This window comes from Polypterus senegalus, chromosome 10, assembly GCF_016835505.1.
Source record: "Polypterus senegalus isolate Bchr_013 chromosome 10, ASM1683550v1, whole genome shotgun sequence".
Lineage (NCBI taxonomy): Eukaryota > Metazoa > Chordata > Cladistia > Polypteriformes > Polypteridae > Polypterus > Polypterus senegalus.
Window position 1 is genome coordinate 30,691,825 of NC_053163.1, and position 22,603 is coordinate 30,714,427.

General features: G+C 38.6%; 1 protein-coding gene across 2 annotated transcripts in view; it reads right to left on the bottom strand.

Moving 5' to 3' along the window:
- LOC120537018 (coiled-coil domain-containing protein 134-like) overlaps nucleotides 1-22,372 on the bottom strand; it is a 43,506-nt gene extending 21,134 nt beyond the window's left edge. The window contains exons 1-4 of one of the 2 annotated variants that reach the window (XM_039765613.1): nucleotides 22,225-22,372; nucleotides 6,736-6,861; nucleotides 1,675-1,796; nucleotides 240-324 (exon numbers count right to left, since the gene is read on the bottom strand). In XM_039765613.1, coding sequence (XP_039621547.1) covers nucleotides 240-324; nucleotides 1,675-1,796; nucleotides 6,736-6,844 — 316 coding nt within the window. In that variant the 5' untranslated portion in view covers nucleotides 6,845-6,861; nucleotides 22,225-22,372. Of the gene's footprint in view, nucleotides 1-239; nucleotides 325-1,674; nucleotides 1,797-6,735; nucleotides 6,862-22,213 lie in introns of both variants that reach the window. The other variant, XM_039765612.1, reaches the window with a different exon arrangement.
- Nucleotides 22,373-22,603: the final 231 nt, after the last annotated feature.

A 22,603-nucleotide genomic window follows, 5' to 3' on the forward strand; every position in this document is an offset into this window, starting at 1 on the left:
GATCTGCATGTTTCATTAGTTTAAATAATAAAACTATTATATTAATGGCTCTATACTTTTCTGCACAACCTTTAATAAGGAAGTAAAATAATGTATTTTTCACTGGATGTGTTGACTAAGAGAACAGATAAAGCTATAACATTGGAACAAAATAACAAAGCACCACAGAAAATGAAAACAAAGGTCCAAATTTTAAATTAGTGTGTTAATTTGTTATCCTGAAAGCATGAGTTTTTTACCTTCTTTAAGCTTTTCATCCTGTGGAAAGGGATCATCAGCATGCACGTTTGCTGCAATGAGAACAGCTCGGGAGTCTTCTAGGACCTTGAAATGACAAACATGAGGCTCAGTGCATATAAGGTTTACCAAAAAACCAAATTATCCAGAATTATCAGAATCAACTGGTCTTCTCCTCAACCAGTGATAATAAAAATCAGTCTTTAGATATTGAGTTACTGTTGCCTATCTATCAGCTTGAACCAGTCTGGCCATTCTCCTCTGACCTCTGGCATCAACAAGGCATTTTTGCCCAGAGAACTGTCACTCATGGGATATTTTCCATTTTCTGAACATTCTCTGCAAACTCCAGAGACTGTTGTGCGTAAAAATCCCAGCAGTTTCTGAAATACTCAGACCAGCCCATCTGGCAACAACAGCCACGCCACATTCAAAGTCACTTAAATCTCCTTTCTTCCCCATTCTGATGCTCGGCTTGAACTTCAGCAGGTCATCTTGACAATGTCTACGTGCCTAAATACATTGAGTTGCTGCCATGATTAGATATTTGCATTAACAAGCAGTTGAACAGGTATACCTAATAAAGCGGTCAGTGAGTGAAGTTATCCAATTCTTTACCTGTCTGTTCTGGCCCTGGCAAATTGTTTTTTAATTTATCACTTTAAATCGCAAATGCCATCACGAGGTACCTCACAAAGAAAAAAGAACAATGTAAAAGTACTGGTAGGAAGAAAAACTGAAATAAAGTTTTTGTAGGAAAATCCATCTAAATAAAAGTATTAAAAATTAAGTTTGAGGCACCAGTAAATGAAGACCTAACATAACAGAAAAATGGTGGATTTTCATCTATGACTTAGCGGCCTAAGCAAAAAAGAACTGATTATTTTATTTAAGAATTATACTGAATAAGCAGCATTTAAAGATATCATTAGAGTTTGAAATTAAATCTTTGTGGTTTAACGGCAAAGAAAAAAAGATGAAAGTTTGAAATTTCTCACTGGCCCATTCAATGAAGGACGGAGTGGTGGCTCTGAGGTAGGGATTTGCACTGGTAATCGGAAAGTTGCCGGTTTGAATCCCATAAACACCAAAAGTGACTCTACTTTGTTGGGCCCTTGAGCAAGACCCTTAACCTGCAATTGCTCCATCCTGGGTTTGACGTTAATCTGCATCCAGCCCTGCATGTAGGCCCTTCATCTTTCAGGGAAGTACCTGGGGGTTTATGGCAGAATTGGCACTCCGGCCACCATACAAAACCTCACATTGGTTCCACTCCATCTGAACTAGTGTGGTGCTGAAGTGTCACCTGTCGCATGGCTGCACTCTGGTCCTAATCTGGGATCCTGAGTTGATTTGTCATGTGGTGGGTGTGGCAATATGCTGTATCAGCACAGGCTCCTAACCTCTCCCTTTCCCTCTCCATTTAATGCACCTCACCTTAAAGAGCCCCTTCAGCATGATGTCGATAATTTTGTATTGCTGGTTAACGTCATTCAATTCCACCAAGTTCTTGAGTGCAGTTAGCTGATCTTTGCGCTTTGTTTCAAGCAACCTCTTATCTGATTAGAGTTCAAATAAGGATGACAAACCTGCCTAAGGTGACACTTAGAAAAAATGAATGTATGATCATTTAATACAGCACATTGTCAAAAGGCATTCACAAAACAGGTAAGAGAACAGCTAAAAGCAAAAGATACAACGCCTTCAGAAAGTATTCCGACCCCCTCACTTTCTTAACATTGTATTATTTTTTTAATTACTTATTATTTAGCTGATGCCTTTATTCAAGTTTATTTATAACATTTGAGATATAATTGGTTACATGTCTTTTTTTTCCCCAATTTGACCTCAGGCAGGTGACGTGACTTGCTTACGGTCACACAGGGTCAGCAGTGGAATTTGTACCCATAACCTCAGGGTTTGAAGCCCAAAACCTTAACAATACACCCCACTGCCTGTATGATGCAGCCCCGTACTAAAATCATTTATACTGATTTTTTTCCTTCATCCAACAACACTCAACACCCCAGAATGATAATGTGAAAACAGGATGTTAGAAATTTTTGCAAATTTATTAAAAATAAAAAAACAAAATCTCACATTAACAGAAGTATTCAGACTGTCTGATGTAACACTTGATATTTGGCTCAGGTGCATCCCCTTCTATTGATTATCATTGAGATGTCTGGGGTCCACCTGTGGTCAATTCAATTGATTGGATCTGATTAGGAAAGGCACCTATCTCTGTCTCCGGAAGGTCTCACAGTTGACAATGTGTATCAGAGCAAAAACTAACAAATGAGGTGTAATGGAAGGATTTTTCTAAAGAGAGGGGGGGATCAAGAGAGCAGATGGGCGTTGGTCGCTCAGCGCGAAACCCAGCTGCATTACTAATGTTTTGGGAGAAACAGCCGGGAATGTTCTAAAGATACAGCCAAGGCTATGTAAGGAGTTGTTTTTCACTTCGAGAAGCTTTTTTCACATGTAAGCATATTACTGTGTCTTCTGGTATCAAGCACTAGTCTCAAGGCCGAGTAGAAGAAAAACATAGCGCCGTGTCCCGTGGAAGGAGGGGGTGTGAGAAACTGATCACTTCTGCATACACTGCTTCCACGTAGGCCGCTTTTGGGCAAGGACACCTAATCAGTATATAAGGGAAGGTTCCGCCCTCAGTTTCTTTGGATGCTCAACCCTGGGGAAAGGCGCAACCGCCCGGTATCTGATAAAAGGCACACGGGGTTGGTCCTCTGACGACACTGACATGCGGGCTCCCTCAGTCTACTGGTCTAGGATGATGGCTCTGGGTCTTTTGATGTATGTTACTGTATGTATCTATGTTATTGTAAGTATAAGTTTGTCTCTTTAAGCATATATATTTATTTCTATAACCCATTCATATGTATTTATATGTTATAATTGAATAAGTAAATTTTATTTAAGTAACGGACCTCTTCTCTCTGATTCTTTGCCTACTTATGTTCTAATCCCTTGAACCATTTTTCCAAATCAAAACATGAGGTTGGAGAGAGGATTGTGTTTAGGTGAGGATCAGGGGAAGGTTACAAAAAATATTGTAGCAATATTGAAGGTTCCAAGAGCAAAGTGGCCTCCATAATTCTTATGTGGAATAAATCTGGAACAACCACAACTCTTCTTAGAACTGGCTACCAAGCCAAACTGAGCAACCGAGGAAGAAGAGCCATTATAAGGGAGGTGACCAAGAACTTGACGGCTGAGCTAAACGGAACCTGCGTGGAGATGAGAAGGAAGGAAGGACAGTTACCACTAAGCTACTCTGGGCTTTATGGTAGAGTGGCCAGGCGACACATAAAAGCCCGCATGGAGTTTGCAATAGGACACATAAAGGACACTTGAAGACCAAGAAAAAAGATTCTCTCATCTGATGAAACCAAGATTGACCTGTTTGGCCCCAGTTTTAGGCATTCCATGTGGAATTAGCATGCCACCGCTTACCAGCTGTGCAATACCATTCCAATGGTGAAGCTTGGTGGTGGCTAACATCATGCTGTGGGTCTGTTGTTCTGCTACAAGGACTAGGAGACTAATCAGGGTTGAAGGAAAGATGAATGGAAGAAATTACAGAGAGACCCTTAATGAAAACCTGCTCCAGGGTGCCCCGGACCTCAGAATGGTCCACAGGTTTACCTTCCAATAGGACAATGACAAACACAAAGCAAAGACAACACAGGAGTAGCTTAGGGTCAGCTCTGTGAATATATTCTTGACTAACCCAACCATATCACAGACTTAAATCCAATCAAACATCTCTGGAGAGACCTGAAAACAACCGTCCACCGATGGCCTCCATCCAACCTGACAGAGCTGGAGAGGATCGGCAGAGAAGAATGACAAAAAATCCCCAAGCCATGCGGAGAAGAATGGCAGAAAATCCCCAAGCTCAGGTTGTCATGTCACACCAAAGAAGACCCCAGACAGTAATTGCTGCCCAAAGGGGATTCAACTGAGTCCTAAGTAAAGGGTCTGAATACCTGTGTCAATGTGATATGTCAATTTTTTATTTTTAATAAATTTGCAACAGTTTGTAAAATCCTGTTTTCACTTTGATGTTTAGATGAGGCAAAAAAAAATAACCGTTAATGATTTTAGCATGAGGTTGCAACATAACAAAATTTGTAGAGAGGTAAGGAGGTTTGAATACGCTCTCAAGGCACTGTAAAAAATGAACACAAAAAGGAGGAAAACCAAAATGAGAAGGACTGGTTACACTCGGTTTGCTTCAAGTGTGGAGCCTTGGGGGATTCCAGGCTAAAGCTGTACTCTCGAGAAACAGTGCAACAGCCGCTTCATAGCAAAACTTCCCGCGACAATATAATCAGTATGCTCTTACTTAAATTGATAAAGAAAGATGGGGATGCTAAATAGAAAATATGGTACATGTTACCTCTCTGTAAGGCTAACCATAATGAAGGAATTATATGGAAGTGTGAAAATGGAAACCCTCAGTCTAATTTAAACAGAATTGGAGATAAAGGTATCATATGTCTCAGATAAGAAAAGATATCTCTACAAAATATAAATACATACTGCAATGAAGTAGGTCAGAATGTGCGAGTTACTCAAGTAAGTGCTGGCACAAAAAAAAAAACAAGACAAAAACTGGACACGAGGAGAAAGGAGCGACAGCCACACATGAAACCACAACAAATGAACGACCACCAATTAAATAATCAAATTCAAAGGCCCATTCTGACTGAAGACAGCAGCTGTTTACGCTGCACAGAATTAAAGGTCTACTAGTTCTAATGTGCATGGGGTATACAGTGACCTTCATAATGTTTGGGACAAAGACACGTTTCTCCTAGATTTCCCCCTCTGCTCTACAGTTTAAAATTACAAATCAAACAATTCAGACATTGTGAATAAAGTGCACACTGCAGACTTTCATTTAAGGGGATTTGCAGACATTTCTGGTCTCACCATGTAGAAGTAGCAACACTTTATCTACATGCCGACCCTTCCATTTCAGGGAACAACAAACCAACTGGTGTCACAGGTGTTTGTGATCACTCAGGTGGGTTTCATTGCTTCATAAGATACCTCAGCCTGCTTCTATCCTATAAGGTCTGTAGTTGCCATTGTTCAACATGAGGACAGGAGCTGTGCCAATGAAAGTCAAATAAGCCATTATGAGGCTTAAAAACAAGAATAGAACAGTTAGAATTGAACTTTAGAATGACTTAAATCAACGGCATGGAATATCATTAAGAAGAAAGAATGCATGGTGAGCTGAGTAATTGCAAACGGACTGGTAGGTCAAGGGAGACCTCCACTGCTGATAACAAAAGAATCCCCTCAATGGTAAAGAAAAAGCCCCAAACGCCTGTCTGACAGATCAGAAACAGTCTTCAGTAGGCTGATGAGGCGACAATCTGTAGATGACTTCTTGAACAGAAATACGGAGGCCACACTGCAAGATACAAACCACTAGTTAGCCACCAAAACTGGATGGTCAGATTAGTTTGCAAAAAAACTTAAAAGAGCCAGCAGAATTCTGGAAAATGTCTTGTGGACAGGCGAGACAAAGATGAGAGTGATGGCAACAGCAAAGTCTGGAGACAAAAAGGAATGCCCAAGATCCAACGCAGACTACCTCAATTTGTTAAACAAGGCAGTGGGGGTGTTATGGCTTAGGCATGTATGGCTGTCAAAGGTCCTGGCACATTTCTATTCATTGATGATGGAATTGCTGAATAGAAGCACACAATGAATTCTGAGGTGTGTAGAAATATCTCATCTGCTCAAGTACCAGTAAATGCCTCCAAACACAATGGATGGAGCTTCAATATACAAGTAGATAATGATCCCAGAAACACAGCTAAGGCAACACATGAGTTTATGGAAAATTCTTGAATGGCCAAGCCAGTCACCAGATTTAAATTCAACCGAGCAGGTCTTCCATATGCTGAAGAGAAAACTTAAGGGGAGAAGATCTCAAAAAGTGCAGGAGCTGAAGATGGCTGCATTAGAGGCTTGGCGGAGCATCACCTGAGAAGACCCTCATCACCTGGTGATGTCTATGAATCGTAGATTCAAACAGCCATTGCCTGCCAGGGTTATGTGAAAAACTACCAAATAGGATGGTTTTAACAGACCTGCCATTGCTGTGTCCCAAGCATTACGATGCTCTGAAATGAGGGGACCATGGAGAAAAATTGTTGTCATTTCTACATGCCGTGACTGAAATGTATGCAAAATCCCTTAAATGAAAGTCTGCAATGAGTACTTTAATCACGTCTGAATTTTTTGTTTTGTAATTTTAAACTGTGCAGCAGAAGGGTAAATTAAGGAAAAATTTGTCATTATGGAGGTCACGTTATTATCTTTAAACAGGCGAATACATAGGAGATATGTGAACAAACAGTGAATGAGCTAGCGTGCTGCTACACACAGTTAAACTCAATTATGGCACAGGCAAAAACAAATCGGAGCCTGTTTTTCAATTTTAAAGAAGGATACAGATTTCCAAGCTGGTGTCTCGCTGCTCTTTACGGGAATTTGTGAAAGAGGAGGAGGCAGCTGCCAAAGCTAAGCTGGTCAGAACGGTGCAAAGCTGCAGCAGGTCCATTGAGATGGTCTTGTAATCTGTAAGAGAGACAAAGAAAAGCTAAATTGAACCATCTACACAAAGGCTTAAGACATTTGTCACCAACTTTCTTTTACTTTGCATAAATGCTTACCCAGAACCCTTTGCTACTGTGAAAAAGACACCAGCCAACAGTCAGTTGTCTGTATTTAATGTTAATCAGTGGCTAATAAGTTATCTTGAAAAGTATTAAAATAATAATTTGTTACATTTATATAGAGCCTTTTTCACTACTCAAAGTGCTTGGTGAGTGGGGAGCCACTTCAACCACCACTAATGTGTGGCATTCACCTGGATGATGCGGCAGAAGCCATTTTTGCACCAGTATGTTCAACACATATTAGCTAATAGGTGGTGAAGGGATGAAAGAGAGATAGCCAACTGGAGACATGGGAAGATTAGGGGGACAGAATGACCAGGCCATGGTGAGCAATTTAGCCTGGACATCAGGACATACCCTTCTTTTTATGAAGGTTGCCCAGGGATCTTTTATGACCACAGAGAGCCAGGACCTTAGATTTATGTCTCATCTGAAGCACAAGCTCCATTTTTACAGCACAGTGTTCCCATCACTGCACTGGGGCATTTAGACCACAAGGTAGGTGCCCCCTGCTGGCCTCTCCAACACATCTTCTAGTAGCAACCCAAGCTTTTCCTAAATGGTCTCCCATCCAAGTACTGGGTCCCGACATGCTTAGCTTCAGGTGGTTAACCTCTTCTGAAGTGTATGTGGTATGGCTGCTGGCAAGTGTATGAAAAGAGCTTGCAATAAACTCCTCCAAATGAAAAATGTTTTCAGAGTCAGATTAAAAGAAAAACACACAACAAGTCAGAGAACCAGAAAGTCCTTCTGATAGGACAGCAAAGCTTGCATGAAAGAGGCTCAGCATGGCCCAGCAGAGAGACACACAGAAGATGGCTGCTGCTACCACTATTTTTTTTTTAATTCGCCATAAAACACAGCAAAATTCCCTACCTGGCAAATAATGAAAAATCAGACCAATCCACTAGATACATGACTCAACAAATCCCCCTGCTCTGAATGCTGCGGATTTAAAATCCTCAGAGAAGTGTTACATTCAGCGAGAGCAGCACACCAGTAAATGTAGCCCTGGGCTAACGGGAGATGGGTTACAAATAAAGTGAGATGTAACTTAAGGTGGTACAGAACATTCATTTAATGCGGTGAAAAAAAATCTCATGGGTGCTAGGAAAGTACATCAAGCATACAGCAGAAACAGTGTGCTTCACTCATCTATCCGTCAATCCCATTTTTTCAACTACTTATCCAGCACAGGGTCTGAAAGGTAATAAAAAAAATTAAAAAAAAAGATTTTTCTTTGGTGGGTGAATACACGAGAAGAAAAGGAAAAATGAGGAAACAAAGCAAGAGTAGGCACTGGTCAAATCAGCTGCTACTAACTGGGATATGTAGACATATACTGGATAAGAATAAATAAATAAATAAAACAATACAAAAAATAAATAAATATTTAACAAAAATACAGTACTGCCACCACAACTCACATCCAGAGGAACAAAGGCAGAATACACATCTGCTAACTAAAAGAAGACTTGTAAAGTCTTCAAGGTTTAGCAAGGCAGGCTATAATTAACACAGCCCACATGTGAAGACCAGCAGGAGACATACAGGAAGCCTAATTAAGAAAAGATGCTAAACAGAAAAAACAATAAATCGTACAGAAAAAAAAAGATTGGATGGATTTATTTGCTATACTTTCTACAAACCGGATTCCAAAAAAGTTGGGACACTATACAAATCGTGAATAAAAACTGAATGCAATGATGTGGAGGTGCCAACTTCTAATATTTTATTCAGAATAGAACATAAATCACAGAACAAAAGTTTAAACTGAGAAAATGTATCATTTTAAGGGAAAAATATGTTGATTCAGAATTTCATGGTGTCAACAAATCCCAAAAAAGTTGGGACAAGGCCATTTTCACCACTGTGTGGCATCTCCCCTTCTTCTTACAACACTCAACAGACGTCTGGGGACCGAGGAGACCAGTTTCTCAAGTTTAGAAATAGGAATGCTCTCCCATTCTTGTCTAATACAGGCTTCTAACTGTTCAATCGTCTTGGGCCTTCTTTGTCGCACCTTCCTCTTTATGATGCGCCAAATGTTCTCTATAGGTGAAAGATCTGGACTGCAGACTGGCCATTTCAGTACCCGGATCCTTCTCCTACGCAGCCATGATGTTGTGATTGATGCAGAATGTGGTCTGGCATTTTCTTGTTGAAAAATGCAGGGTCTTCCCTGAAAGAGATGACGTCTGGATGGGAGCATATGTAGTTCTAGAACCTGAATATATTTTTCTGCATTGATGGTGCCTTTCCAGACATGCAAGATGCCCATGCCACACGCACTCATGCAACCCCATACCATCAGAGATGCAGGCTTCTGAACTGAGCGTTGATAACAACTTGGGTTGTCCTTGTCCTCTTTGGTCCGGATGACATGGTGTCCCAGATTTCCAAAAAGAACTTCGAATCGTGACTCGTCTGGCCACAGAACAGTCTTCCATTTTGCCACACTCCATTTTAAATGATCCCTGGCCCAGTGACAACGCCTGAGCTTGTGGATCTTGCTTAGAAATGGCTTCTTCTTTGCACTGTAGAGTTTCAGCTGGCAACGGCGGATGGCACGGTGGATTGTGTTCACTGACAATAGTTTCTGGAAGTATTCCTGAGCCCATTCTGTGATTTCCATTACAGTAGCATTCCTGTTTGTGGTGCAGTGTCGTTTAAGGGCCCGGAGATCACGGGCATCCAGTATGGTTTTACGGCCTTGAGATTGTTCCAGATTCTCTGAATCTTCGGATGATGTTATGCACAGTTGATAATGATAGATGCAAAGTCTTTGCAATTTTTCTCTGGGTAACACCTTTCTGATATTACTCCACTATCTTTCTGCGCAACATTGTGGGAATTGGTAATCCTCTACCCATCTTGGCTTATGAGAGACACTGCCACTCTGAGAAGCTCTTTTTATACCCAATCATGTTGTCAATTGACCTAATTAGTGTTAATTGGTCTTCCAGCTCTTCGTTATGCTCAAATTTACTTTTTCCAGCCTCTTATTGCTACTTGTCCTAACTTTTTTGGGATTTGTTGACACCGTAAAATTTTGAATCAACATATTTTTCCTTTAAAATGATACATTTACTCGGATTAAATGTTTGATCTGTCATCTACGTTCTATTACAAATATAACATTGACATTTGCCATCTCCACATCATTGCATTCAGTTTTTATTCACAATTTGTTTAGTGTCCCAACTTTTTTGGAATCCGGTTTGTAGTCAAACTCTTACAGTTGTGTGAAAAAGTAAGTATACCCCTTTGTTAACACATGTGCACATATCAGGAATCGATCTCCATTGAGACAGTATACTACCCAATAAAGGTAGTGGAAGGAACTGCATGTAGTTTAATATCTTAATGTTTCATGGAATCGAGGCATAGAACAAATAAAAAATAGCAAATAAAAAAATAATAACAAGTTAGAGAATCATTAAGTGTACAAAATATAACTCAATTTTTTGATTCATCAAAGTAGCCTGCACCTTTTTCTGATATAACAGCCAAACTGTGCTACCCCTTTTGATTCAGAATGCCAGTCACCAACTCTGTCACCAGCAAAAGAACCCGAGACCATCACACTTCCTCCTCCACGTTTAACAGTTGGTGTCACACACGGAGGATCCATCCTTTCACCAACTCAACAGCGTACAAACACTCTGCGTGATGAACCGAAGATTCAAAGTTTTGATTCATTGGACTATAAGACTATCTCCCAGTCTATAGTAGTCCACAACTGGTATTTTCAAGGCCCCATTTTGTCCTTTAAGGAATGGCTTTCTTACGGCCGCTCGCCATGTCAAGCCTGCAGCACAAATACTCCTCTTCACAGTAGACACTGAGACTTGCTTTTGTCGACCACTGTTAAGCTGTTGTGCTGTAAGGTGCCTGACACAAGCTGGTGACCCTCAGAAACTTGTCTTCAGATTGGGTTATGACTTTAGATCTGCCAGATCTCTTTGTATCAGAGTTTCTTCCCGTTTGCAAATGCCTTTGGATTGTGTAAGACACCACTGGACTCATGGACACTGATTTGTTTTTTTCAATTTCTCTAAATGAAAGGCCTACATGTCTATTAGTAGTAATGCTCTCTCTCTCATTCATTTGTTAATTGCCATTTTCTTGCCTTTATCACTGGAATATTGTCCAAGTAGTACTTAAGTGGGTGTAGTAACACAGTCTGTTTTAACTCTGTTTAAGACAGACAAGAGGGTTTTCAGGTAATCAACAGAAGTTGGTACACCTGTGCAAATTGTTTGCTTCATCCAACAAGGCTTCATTTATTTTAATTGATGCAGAACATCTGTAGGTTGTAGTATTTGTTAACATTTCCTTTTTTATTCAGTTTTTGCTAACCTAAACTTTAAATTCAAACCTCTGGTAGTTTACTGCTTTCCTTTTCACCATTTTAGATAATTCATTGCATTTCAACTGATTAAATCTGAAGAAAAACAAAGGTGTTTTAGAACATTTGACTAGTAGTGAATCTATACATATAGGTCCAACAATATAACAAACATTAAGCCACTTTTACATTTTGTAGTCAAGTAAATAATTTAAATAAAAATAAAATGCGAAATATGCATGTGAAAAAAGAAAGTACACTGCTACATTTATCAGTACCTCAAAAACCTAAAATTAAATTCAGGTGCAAATGATTAGAACATCATTAGAGAAGAATTTGTGAATCCCTTATATAAACCTCAGACATTTAGTTTGGTTTGAGATCGAAAGAGTTCTCTGATGCCTTTAGAAACAAGGTTACAGATGTTTATTAGTCTATGAAGTGATTTAAACAAATTCCGACGTGACCGTCAGTAGACTTTGCACCCTAAGTTACCCGAACAATTCTATAACATTTCAGTAATTATTTACCACTCTGATTTAAAATAGGTCAATATGACAGAAATTGACAAGAAGAATTCATAACAGTAATATAATAATAATAATAATTATAATTAACTGCGGAATTACAGTATTTGAGGGTTCCTCTAGATTGACTCTTTCCCTTGCACCATTTGGCTTAAAACTTAATCAGCACATCGTCATCTCATAACAGGCTTAAATTTCAAGTTTGGTTTTCTTCCGTCCAGCCATTTAAGCTCCAGACCATCCTCAAGAAACTGTGACACACAGGGAAACACACACACACCCATCATTGACATATCAGTGTTTTCGGTATCAGGGGATCCCAAAACATCGAGATTCGCTGAAAATCTGAGATCGAAATTTTTGACGAATCTAAAGCTTTCACTCAAACAACTGCCAACTTGTCCAGGACAAGCTGCCCCAAAATGATCATCTGTAGAGCTGAAAGAAAGATGCTGAAACAAGTCTGTAAAAACTCCAGGACGTCATCATGGGCCCTACTGGTAGCTCCTGCCATGGTTGATGTCAAAGTGTACAAGTCTACCATTAGAGAGACGTTGTGCATATTTTAGATCTCTCTCTCTCATATATATATATATATATATAAAATCTGTGGCAATATCTGATTTGACCTCAGACCACTTTGGTAATCAAGTCAGTATCAACATACAGCAGCATCACCAATTCAACCACCTAGGGAGCAGGTGACACTAAGAAGTGATCCCAAGTTCTGAATAATTAAACATCTTGCAATGTCCTGGTCAATAATTTTGGCCCTATGGTTAGTAGCTATTTCATACATAGGTTGTTATAGATGCAGAAAATAGGTCTTGTAATTGGTGATACCATATTGGAAAGTTACAATTCTTAACTCTAAAATCACAACTGTGCAAGTTAACGGTTTTCAAGGTGCTAAGGATTCTGACTTTCAAAATTAATTAGCTGAACTCATCAAGGATGAAGTTTCTACCTTTAGGTTGCATGCTAGCACTTATGACATTTGTTTTCAACAATCAAAGATATTAAAAAGGTGTTTCAGAGGGACACAAACTAAAAGAAAATGTCAGCATTTAATTGTGGCTGCCGTTTAACAAGATTACATAAATATAAAGTTGATGTACTTCAGGGATGGGCCACTCTGCTTCCACTGCTGGCTACAGATCTGAAAAGCATCAAAAAGTAAACAAGACTAATTTAACTGGGAAAGACCTGGGCTGTTTAAGAAATACATGCTAAACACCAGTGTCTGCAAAATGAAAATTTGCCTTTATGCCTTAAAAGCAGAGTTTCAAAGAAAAAGTCATATGTGAAAGAAAAAGTGAAATATTTGCACAATAGCAGATGGTTGGTTGATGACTGGAAAAGGGAACTATGGCGAGCATCCCAGAGTCATCTTTTCAATGTTGCAGGCCACACTAGTACTGGGCATGAATTGAGGCAAATAGGCAGCTGAGGACCTGTAAGGCATTTGTTTCCCAAAGTACAGACTCCAAAGTTCGTATACTTTTGTACTGTTGTGCATCACAGCCTTCCACTTCTTTCTCTAACCTGTTCAGGTTCAGTTTACCCACTTTTTGTCACGACAGTAATGGACATCTTTGCATGAAATCTTCAAGTTTCTTGTCAATCTGTCACAGGGATTAACCTTAATGTTACAAAACAATAATAGACTGATATGTTTTTTCAGAAAGCAGTTTCATTTTTTTGGCCTCTTTTGAATCCCGAATTGAACTTTACGAAGGGGAGTACCTTGCAGGCCATGGAAAGACAATTTACTAACTTTATTTAACTTGTTTTTGTGGCGCTAGCACAAATTCAATGGCTTCTCTAATAGATAATTAGCATTTAAACATGATTAACTAAGATTGAGCTAAGTTTACCATTAAGACAATGGCTGGTGAAAATGGAGCTTTGCAGTCACTTCAGGCAGAAACAACCATCTGCAATGTTAGCAATGTCTTGGCTGTTTTTTTAATCAATTATTTATTTATTTATTTAAAAAGCAGCTTTCACAGACAGAGTGACAAAGTGCTGTCCATCATAAAAACAATCATAAAGCAATTACAAACAATAAAAAAAAAAATTAACTAATATTTCAACAAATGAACATAAACAGAAGAGATAAAACAATAAATAAATAAAGGCTACCAATATGCTAGTCTAAAAAGGTGCTTCTTCAACTGTTTTTTAAATGTATGAATTGTATTGGCAGCCTGTATAGCACAAACGAAGGCTATTCCACCATTTTGGTGCAAGAGACCGAATAGCCTGATCCCCATGAGTCTTGTACGTGGAACAATAAGATGGTGAGAGGACCTGAGTGGGCAAATGGCAGTATAATGATGTAAAAAAAATCTGAAATACATGGTGGAGTTGGACCATGCAGAGCTCTATAGACGCCAACTAAAAATTTTTAAATGGATTCTAATTCCACCAGAAGTCAATAAAGTCAAGATAAAACTGGAGTAATGCTAGACCACCTACTGGAGAAGGTGAACAATCGAGCAGCAGCATTCTGAACAGACTGGAGACGCAGCAGCGATGTATTGTTTAAACATGTAAATAAAGAATTACAATGATCAAGATATAAAAAAATAAAGCATACATTAAAGTGTCCATTTGAGCCTTTGATACTATTGCTCTTATGATATAATCCTCAGGTGATAAAAACAAAAGCGGGATAGTAACCTGACATGAGCATCAAGGTTTAAAGACTGGTCAAACATAACACTTAGGTTCCAGATACAAGTCATGAAGTTGGGTGAAACAGCCAATAACCTGAGACTGATCTCCGAGTGAAAATTTAACAGGGCAATAATTAAAATGTCACTTTAAGAATTAAGGTCAGGTCAGGTAGGGCAGCATACACTGATATAGCACGTTACCACAACCACCACACGACAATACAGCTCGGGATCCTGGTTGACAATCCCCCAGGCAGACACGTGGTCCAGTCCCACCCTCCGGAAATGACCATCCATTTACCGCTGCCAGATGTTATGTGGGCATTCCCGTGGCCCAGTCCGGCCACTTGGGTCCTCAACAATAAAGATCCCATGAGCTGGATCACCTGCGGGGAATCGTGCCACATGGCCATAGTGCCATGACGGACATTCATTCACAATGCAGGTAACGTGCCTCACTCGGGACTGAGTTGTAGAAAATTAACAGCTAGCCATTTGTTAATTTCACTCAGGCATTTGAACAGGGTATATGATTGTGTTATGGTAATGGTACCCTGAGAAAAAAGTATGGATAACTCTTTAGTTTAGGTAACTGTAAAAATGCATCTATTGCTCATTTACTGTTATGTAACAAGATCTCACCAAACACCTTTTTGAGTCTGTCTCAATAACACTTACAAAGCATCAGTAAAGTGTTCATCTGTGCAATAAGGCCAACTGAAATAACTTCACCTTAGAATGGTCAGAAGTGTCTTAAGTGAGACACACAGAATGTCACTTGATATTGCATACTTCAGTATAAGACTTGTGAATCCTTCATATCTATTATAATAAAAAAATCTTTGGGAGATGACACATGACTTTTTCAGAGAGACATTTTCACATGCCACGAGACGAGACTTTGTGCCAAGAGATTTAACCACACCCGGGGCCGGAAATAAAAGACAAAGAGTAGATGACAAAGTAGAACGTCGTAAAGAGTTCAGAAACGCTGGCGTGGTACACATGCAGAGCAGGTTAGAGATAATGAAAGTACGAAAATTCCAAAATCTCAAAAAAATGATAGTAAAGATCACATTAGCGCAAACAAACGAAAATTATTAGTGAAATTATGGAACAGTGAAAAGAGATCGAAAATATTGTTTGAATTTAAACTTTATAAGGGATAGAGACAAAGAGACAGAGATAAATCTTTATTGCCATTGTCACTTTTACAAAGGAACAACTTTTATTGGGTAACTAAATAAGTTACAAATGGAAGCTTTCGAGGCTGCCTATTTAGTTAGCCAATAAAAGGTGTCATTTCACCCTACTTTCTCCTGTATCAGTCTATGGCTAACATGGTACAACACTCTACTGCTACAAAGGAACAACGAAATTGAAGAAGTCGGAGACTTGTAGATCATCTAATTAGTGTTGCCATCGGGGAAAAGTAGCGTTTCTTCCCAATGAAGAGGCGTATCCGCGAGAATTAAAAGATTTGTTGTTCGGTGAAAGTGAAATCCTGCGAGAGAAAATTTCAAGCTCTGCGAGACAAGACCTTATGCAAAAAGATTTGGAAAAGTCCTCCCCACATCTAAAACATTTATAACCAGGCACACAGTTCAATCATTTCTCATTTATGTGAATGCTATTGTCAGACACAGTTCGTGTAGAGAGAAAGAAACAATATTCACTCACGGACAGTTATACGTTGCGTTGTCACGATGTAATTCCAAACACAGAATCAAAATTCAATGCGATATTGACAAAAAGGTAAAAGCAAAAAGAGATCAAACATATGGACATAGGTGATATGACAGAAGTATGTAGATATTGTTTGGATTTAAACTTTAAGTCGGAGACTTGTAGATCGTCTAATTCGTGTTGCCATCAGGGAAAAGTAGTGTTTCTTCCCAATGAAGAGGCCAATCCACAAGAATTAAAAGTTTTGTTGTTTGGTGAAAGTGAAATCCACAAATGCGAGTGGCAGAGACGCAAAGTTGCTGGCACAAAGTGCAGGCGTGGGGGGTGGGGAAGGGGTTGGTGAGCGAATCAAGCAGAGGGCAAAGCCCCCTAGTTTAAAAGTAATTTTACCAACATATCAAAAGCCACACTGCATTGTGATTAATAGCCACTTTACAGATGTTCTGAAGCCTTTCTTTAAGGTCTTTTTATATAGCAGTAAATGAGTAATGGATGCATTTTTGCAGTACCTAAATTAGAGCGTTACCAAGTATGAATTTCTATTAAAAACAAGAACATTTCTGGGTGATTCCAAGCTTCTGATCACTAGTGTGTATAAGAATTACTTAAATATTAAAGATTAATTTACCATGAAGGAAAGACAGTGTGGACAGATACTTCACTTCAATTATGTAGTAACACCAAACGAGTCAGAATACTGATCTACAAAACTATGTCCTTCATTATCTAGAGGATATCCTATGACTCAGAATGTCATTATATGAAGAAACCTGAATTAAACCAGACTAATTCTAAATAAATAAATAAATACAATATAATACAAATCCAACAGGGCTGATAAGGAATTAGAAACTTTTTAAATTTTGTCATAAATATGGATTATTACAAACAATTTGGAATTTCTGCGTCATCTTTTCATCTTCATCTGCAAACCAAATAATCTAAAAGTACATAGACAATTTAATATTAAAAAGCAAATGAGGTTTATCTAAAGAAAACAATATATCCTTTTCTTTTCAGACCATCTTAGTTACTCATCATTTATTTCATTACTAATACTTAGCTACCCTCTGTCAAATCTTGAAATTATGACATCATTATCATTTTGGACCATTTTCCACTTACCTCATAACTTGAGAGTTGCATACTGCTTATTTTATATACGATCTGCATATTAACTAATTGTTAGCAGAAGGAGATTTTATTCCTGTTTCCCTCCACACACATTGATATCTTTATTGAAATACAACAGATCTTCGGAGACATCCATAAGAACTATCCAAGACGACAAATAATTTTATGTTTTCCCCAAAACTAAACTGTAAAATCGAAGAGCAAGACTTCCAAAACCAATAATGAATACGCAAGATCGTCTACATATGAAGCTCGAGTTAATTCTGTGCATTGCTACTTTCCACTCCTTTTCTGAAATATTGAGTAAGAGATGCTTTTCCTTTTTCTTTTCTATTTTAAAATATCCACAACTCTGCTCTGGATAAGCAGGTTTAGGAAACAGATGGATTTCAAAATCTCTCTAAGCAATGTCCCGAGTATTTTGAGATGTCTCAAATGCATTTTGAAATATCCTAAAATGGGTAGGGAGTTCCACTGAAAACAATTTTGCAGCATGTGTAGCATGACTAAAACATTAAATGCCCTTAATGAAAGGGAGGCATTATAGTCATTTGAATATTGTGACTTTTGGGCTACACCTTTAAACACAAGACCTGAATTAACCAATCAACATCAGCCGGTTACTCTGGAAAAATCTGCCATCATTTTGACCACACTAAGCAGAACACACAGAGAGTGCGGGACGCAGCAGAAGTTCAGTATTTAATCATACAAGTACAAAGTAAAATTTATAGGGAGGTTTAGAAATTACGCTCAGACAGCTATTTGGGTTACATTTTGGAATGCCCCTCGCCTTAGAAGGTAATGGAATTAAATCTTCATTAGAGAATCTCAGTTTCACAATAATCCACTATCTTCTAAAAAAAAAAGGTAACACCCAATGAGACATTATTACTGAAGAATCTCTTAGGGTTGCTCTCTTAACCCTCCCACAATAACAAAATGTGAAAAGATGCCAACTTTTGCTTTATGAGAAGCAGCTCAAACTCCCTTAAAATATGGCCGACATTTCATAGAGCGCTCCCAAATTAACAGGCCGTGCTGAACCACTGCTAAACCTTTCTAATCAGTAGATGTGTAAAGTAGGGAATAATTAACCTGATGTAATGGAAATTTACTAATGCATGTGTTAGTAATTGGTAACGGATTAGTTTAATGAAATCCGTGTAAAACAAACCGATAACATACTCATAAAAAAAAAATGACGGCACCAAAGATTATAACTTCTTATATTTATCAGAATTAGTGTGTACGTTTGTGCCTATTTACTTTTGAGACGAAAGAGATTTTGGCTTGGTTTGGCGAGATGCAGAAAAATGATATATATGTAACATAATTGGATATTTTGCTGTATACGACTCATTTCCTCTGAATTTCAGAAATGCATTTCATTGCGTAAAATTATTATATTGCTTTTGCAGTGGAATAGTATATTTTTCTGTGGAAAACACTTAAAATATTTTTCACATATTTCTAATACAGTCTTGTTTATCATGGCACTGAAAAGTGACGACATGTTGCATGTTGGTTGGACATGTAAGTAAGAATTTCTGCATACTGTTTACAGGCGACAATACTAATTCTGGAACTAAAAAGTAGGAACATGACTCTAGATTGCACACTACTTTTCTGGCTTAAAATAAAGTTTAGAGTTGATTTAAAAATCTTCGTTCTCATATACACCACCGGTCAAAAGTTTTAGAACACCTTTGTTTTTATGGAAATGTATGCAGTTTAATGTCTTAATGTTTCATGAAATCAAGGCAGAGAACAAATAAACAATGGCAAATAAAAAAAAAAAATAACTGAAAGAATCACTAAAAGTACAAAGATTTATTTAAATTTTTGATTCATCAAAGTAGCCTGCACTTTTATCTGATATAACAGACAAACTGAGGTAACCCTTTTGATTCAGAATCACCAACCTTGCCTTCAGCACAAGAACCTGAGACCATCCCACCTCCTTCTCTATATTTGACAGTTGGTGTATTCCTGTCACCAACTCGACGGCATACAAACACCCTGCGTGATGAACCGAAGATTTACATTTTTGATTCATCGGTCCATAAGACTTTCTTCCCACCTGCAGCAGTCCACAGCCCGTATTTCAAGGCCCGATTTTGCCATTCTTACTGCCACTTGCCCTGTCATACCTGAAGCACAAAGACTCCTCTTCACCTCAGTCACCGAATTTTGCTTAATTCGACCACTGGTTAAGCTAGTGCTTGTACCTGTTGTGTTGTGAGGCACAATCAGTAATGTGTAAGGAACTAAACCTCTTTAGAATGTGCCTGAGGCTGGGCTACTTAGAATTTGGCATTAAAATCAACTTGTAAACATATTTATATTTTTTGATAAACTGCAGGTTGTTTTTCTGTTTAAGTATCAACATATTTTCTGTTTATGCTACATACCTTCATACTACTTTGTAATTATTGTACAGCACACTGGGCTCGTAAACAGAGTAGTAAGATTAAATTACATAAACTTTTACATTTCACATAGACAGTGCATTTGAACTCTGGTTGTGGCCACTATGAAAGCACCAGGTTGCCCAGTTTGTATTATGTTTTGTTGTTTTCTTTTAAAACATATTAATGAAGACAATTTCTTTATAGGGATACATGTTTGAAGGTGTTAGAGCTGATGACACATCTGCATATAGCATAAATATAAGGCAGGGTAGGATAGTGTATGACCATGAAGCAGCTGAAAATGAAAATAAAGCTACAGTGGTCTATCAAGACTTCATGTCTGAGGAATCCATCGTATGCAACAAATTACAAGCTTATACAGTCTTAGTCTGACTTTGTTGTGCTGCCTGGAAGTGAAAGGCAATATTGATTTTAAAATCCTACTGCTGACATTTAAGTCTCTAAATGGACTTGCTCCAGTGCACTTGGCAGGTCTATCCGAGTTTTATTCTCCCAATTTAAACTACAATCTATGGATTATGAACTACTCACAATCTCAGAAATTACAACAGCACTTCCTTTCTGCCTAAACTGAACTGAAAGACAAATGTTCCCATTTACTTTAACCCATGACATTTAAAAGTACTTAATAGACCTTTATTTGTCATTATGTATGCTGATTGCACTGTGCTTTGTAATAAACTTAGGTAAGTTCTTCTCTAAAACCCTATTAATAAAGGATATTGGTACGACTGGAGAGGCTGAAATTTCCTACTGTATTATTTAGAAGTCAGGTTCAAAAAGCATGATGCTCAGTGATGCTGCACTGGACCAGTGCTGGATTAACAGTCCAGTCACTTTCTCTGTGAGGTTTGCAATCTGTCCAACATCCTGTGGGATTTTTGGTATTTCTTTACATGTCCCAAAATCATTTAGGTCCCACAGAAGAATGTCGACTGTAGATTGGTCCAGTGCAAGACACTAGGAATGGATGCAAGAATGCTCTACAATGAACTGGTGCTCTGTTTGTGAGCCGCCTCCTACCTCGAATCCAGTGTTGCCAAGGACTTGCGGCAGTTAGCATCCTGTCATTCGACTGAATGTGGTGTAAGCAAAGGTATAACTTTTCTTTCCATTTATTTATTTATTTTACACAAAACAAGTTTAAAATGCAGGAAGCAAGGTGATACAGTGATTGATGGTTTCTTTGTGTCTCCAGCTTGGATTAATGGCTCTGTCAGTGTCTCAGTGTAGAGAGCACCGTGTTTGGGATTTTGCCTGGCACTCCAGTTTGCTCCCACATTTTGGCACAACGTGAGAGCTTGTTTGTAAAAAGTGTACTTGGTAATTGATAAGCAGTCTCCTGCATGCTTCATTGTTGCTGTTATAAGGTTGGTTAGACGTGGATGTTCAAATTGTTAAGTGTAGTTCATTTTCCATTCTCAATGTTTTTTTTTTTAAGAATTGTTTATTTATTACAATTTGTTACATGTATGGTGCTTTATTTGACAGATTTACTTTATGTCTAAACTGAAAGGATTTGTGACTATTGAGTGTAAAATCTACTTTAAATACCATAGATTAGCTTCATTATTATTATTTTGATTGACATTTCTAACAAATGCTCTGGATAGAAACACTTCTTCCTGGTACACATCAGATGAGCAGTTATTTTAAGAAACCTCTCACTAAGGTGAAAACCAGCCGCGCCTTCCCTATTACGATTACCAGGGGCTTCACTGCACTCAGTTCATATTATTACTCTTTGTAAAACATCACAGCCAAAGCTGAATATTTTATGAGATTGGAAAGGCAGGACTTACTGCTGAAGCGATTGTTATTAAAAGATATAAACAATTTCACAATGCTTCATTGCTGCGTGTACCCTCCACTAGCACAGGCTGTTTGCTTAAAACAAATCCAAAGAATTGTTTCCATCAAAAACGGTCCCTTCGGGCCAGGAGCAGTAGTAACAAAAAGCATCCTAAAGACCTCAGCTCTACTTAACTAAGCAAACCAAACCACACCTGACATATAAATCCACAAAGAACTCTTCAATACATACTGATTTCTCTTTTTTTTCCATTATTTTAGCATAATCCATGAAAAAATGGACTGGATTACTTTCTAAACGTATCCGGTTTGACAACTGTCTCAATAAACAAATATAAACAGCTTTATCTAACAATTACAAAACCACCACGAATAAGGATGCTGATTAATATCGCGCTAAAATGAAGTCATCTTCAATTAAGTAGGCACACGTTTTGTCACACCCCCGTTACCCCAGATAACAGCATTTGAAGCAGGATGGCACACAATCTAAGTGCATTGTACTTCGTCCCAATGCAGTGTATAGTTGTCACACCACCTGAACACCCAGACCCTCATCTCATTCCGACGCCCGCCTATATATTTTATTTTTTTTTTTTGTTGTTGTTGCCCCATTTTCACCTACCTGCCTCTCACCTGACTTGTGGCGGTCAGAGCTTCTTCTCTTCTTTTAAAGAGCTCCAGGAACGGTGTTAACACAAGCGTTAACCCGGCGATCTGCACAGCAAGGCTTCACTGACAGCTCGCTCTTAAAAACACACGTATACACTCATGCTCATACGCCGAAAACCCAAGGAGGACTGCAGAAAATGTAGAGCTGTGTTCCCACCCGGAGGGAAGATATGGACACACATATTACATATAAATGGAACGTTAAGCAAATACGACTCCCACAGCTACACTGCCTCATTTCCGCCTGCGCATTGTAGAACATTGCTGTGTTTCGCCGCTTTGTAATAAATGGGCCGAGCCTGCACGAAATCGTTAGTGTTTCAGCTGCAAGGAGCGGTGATCA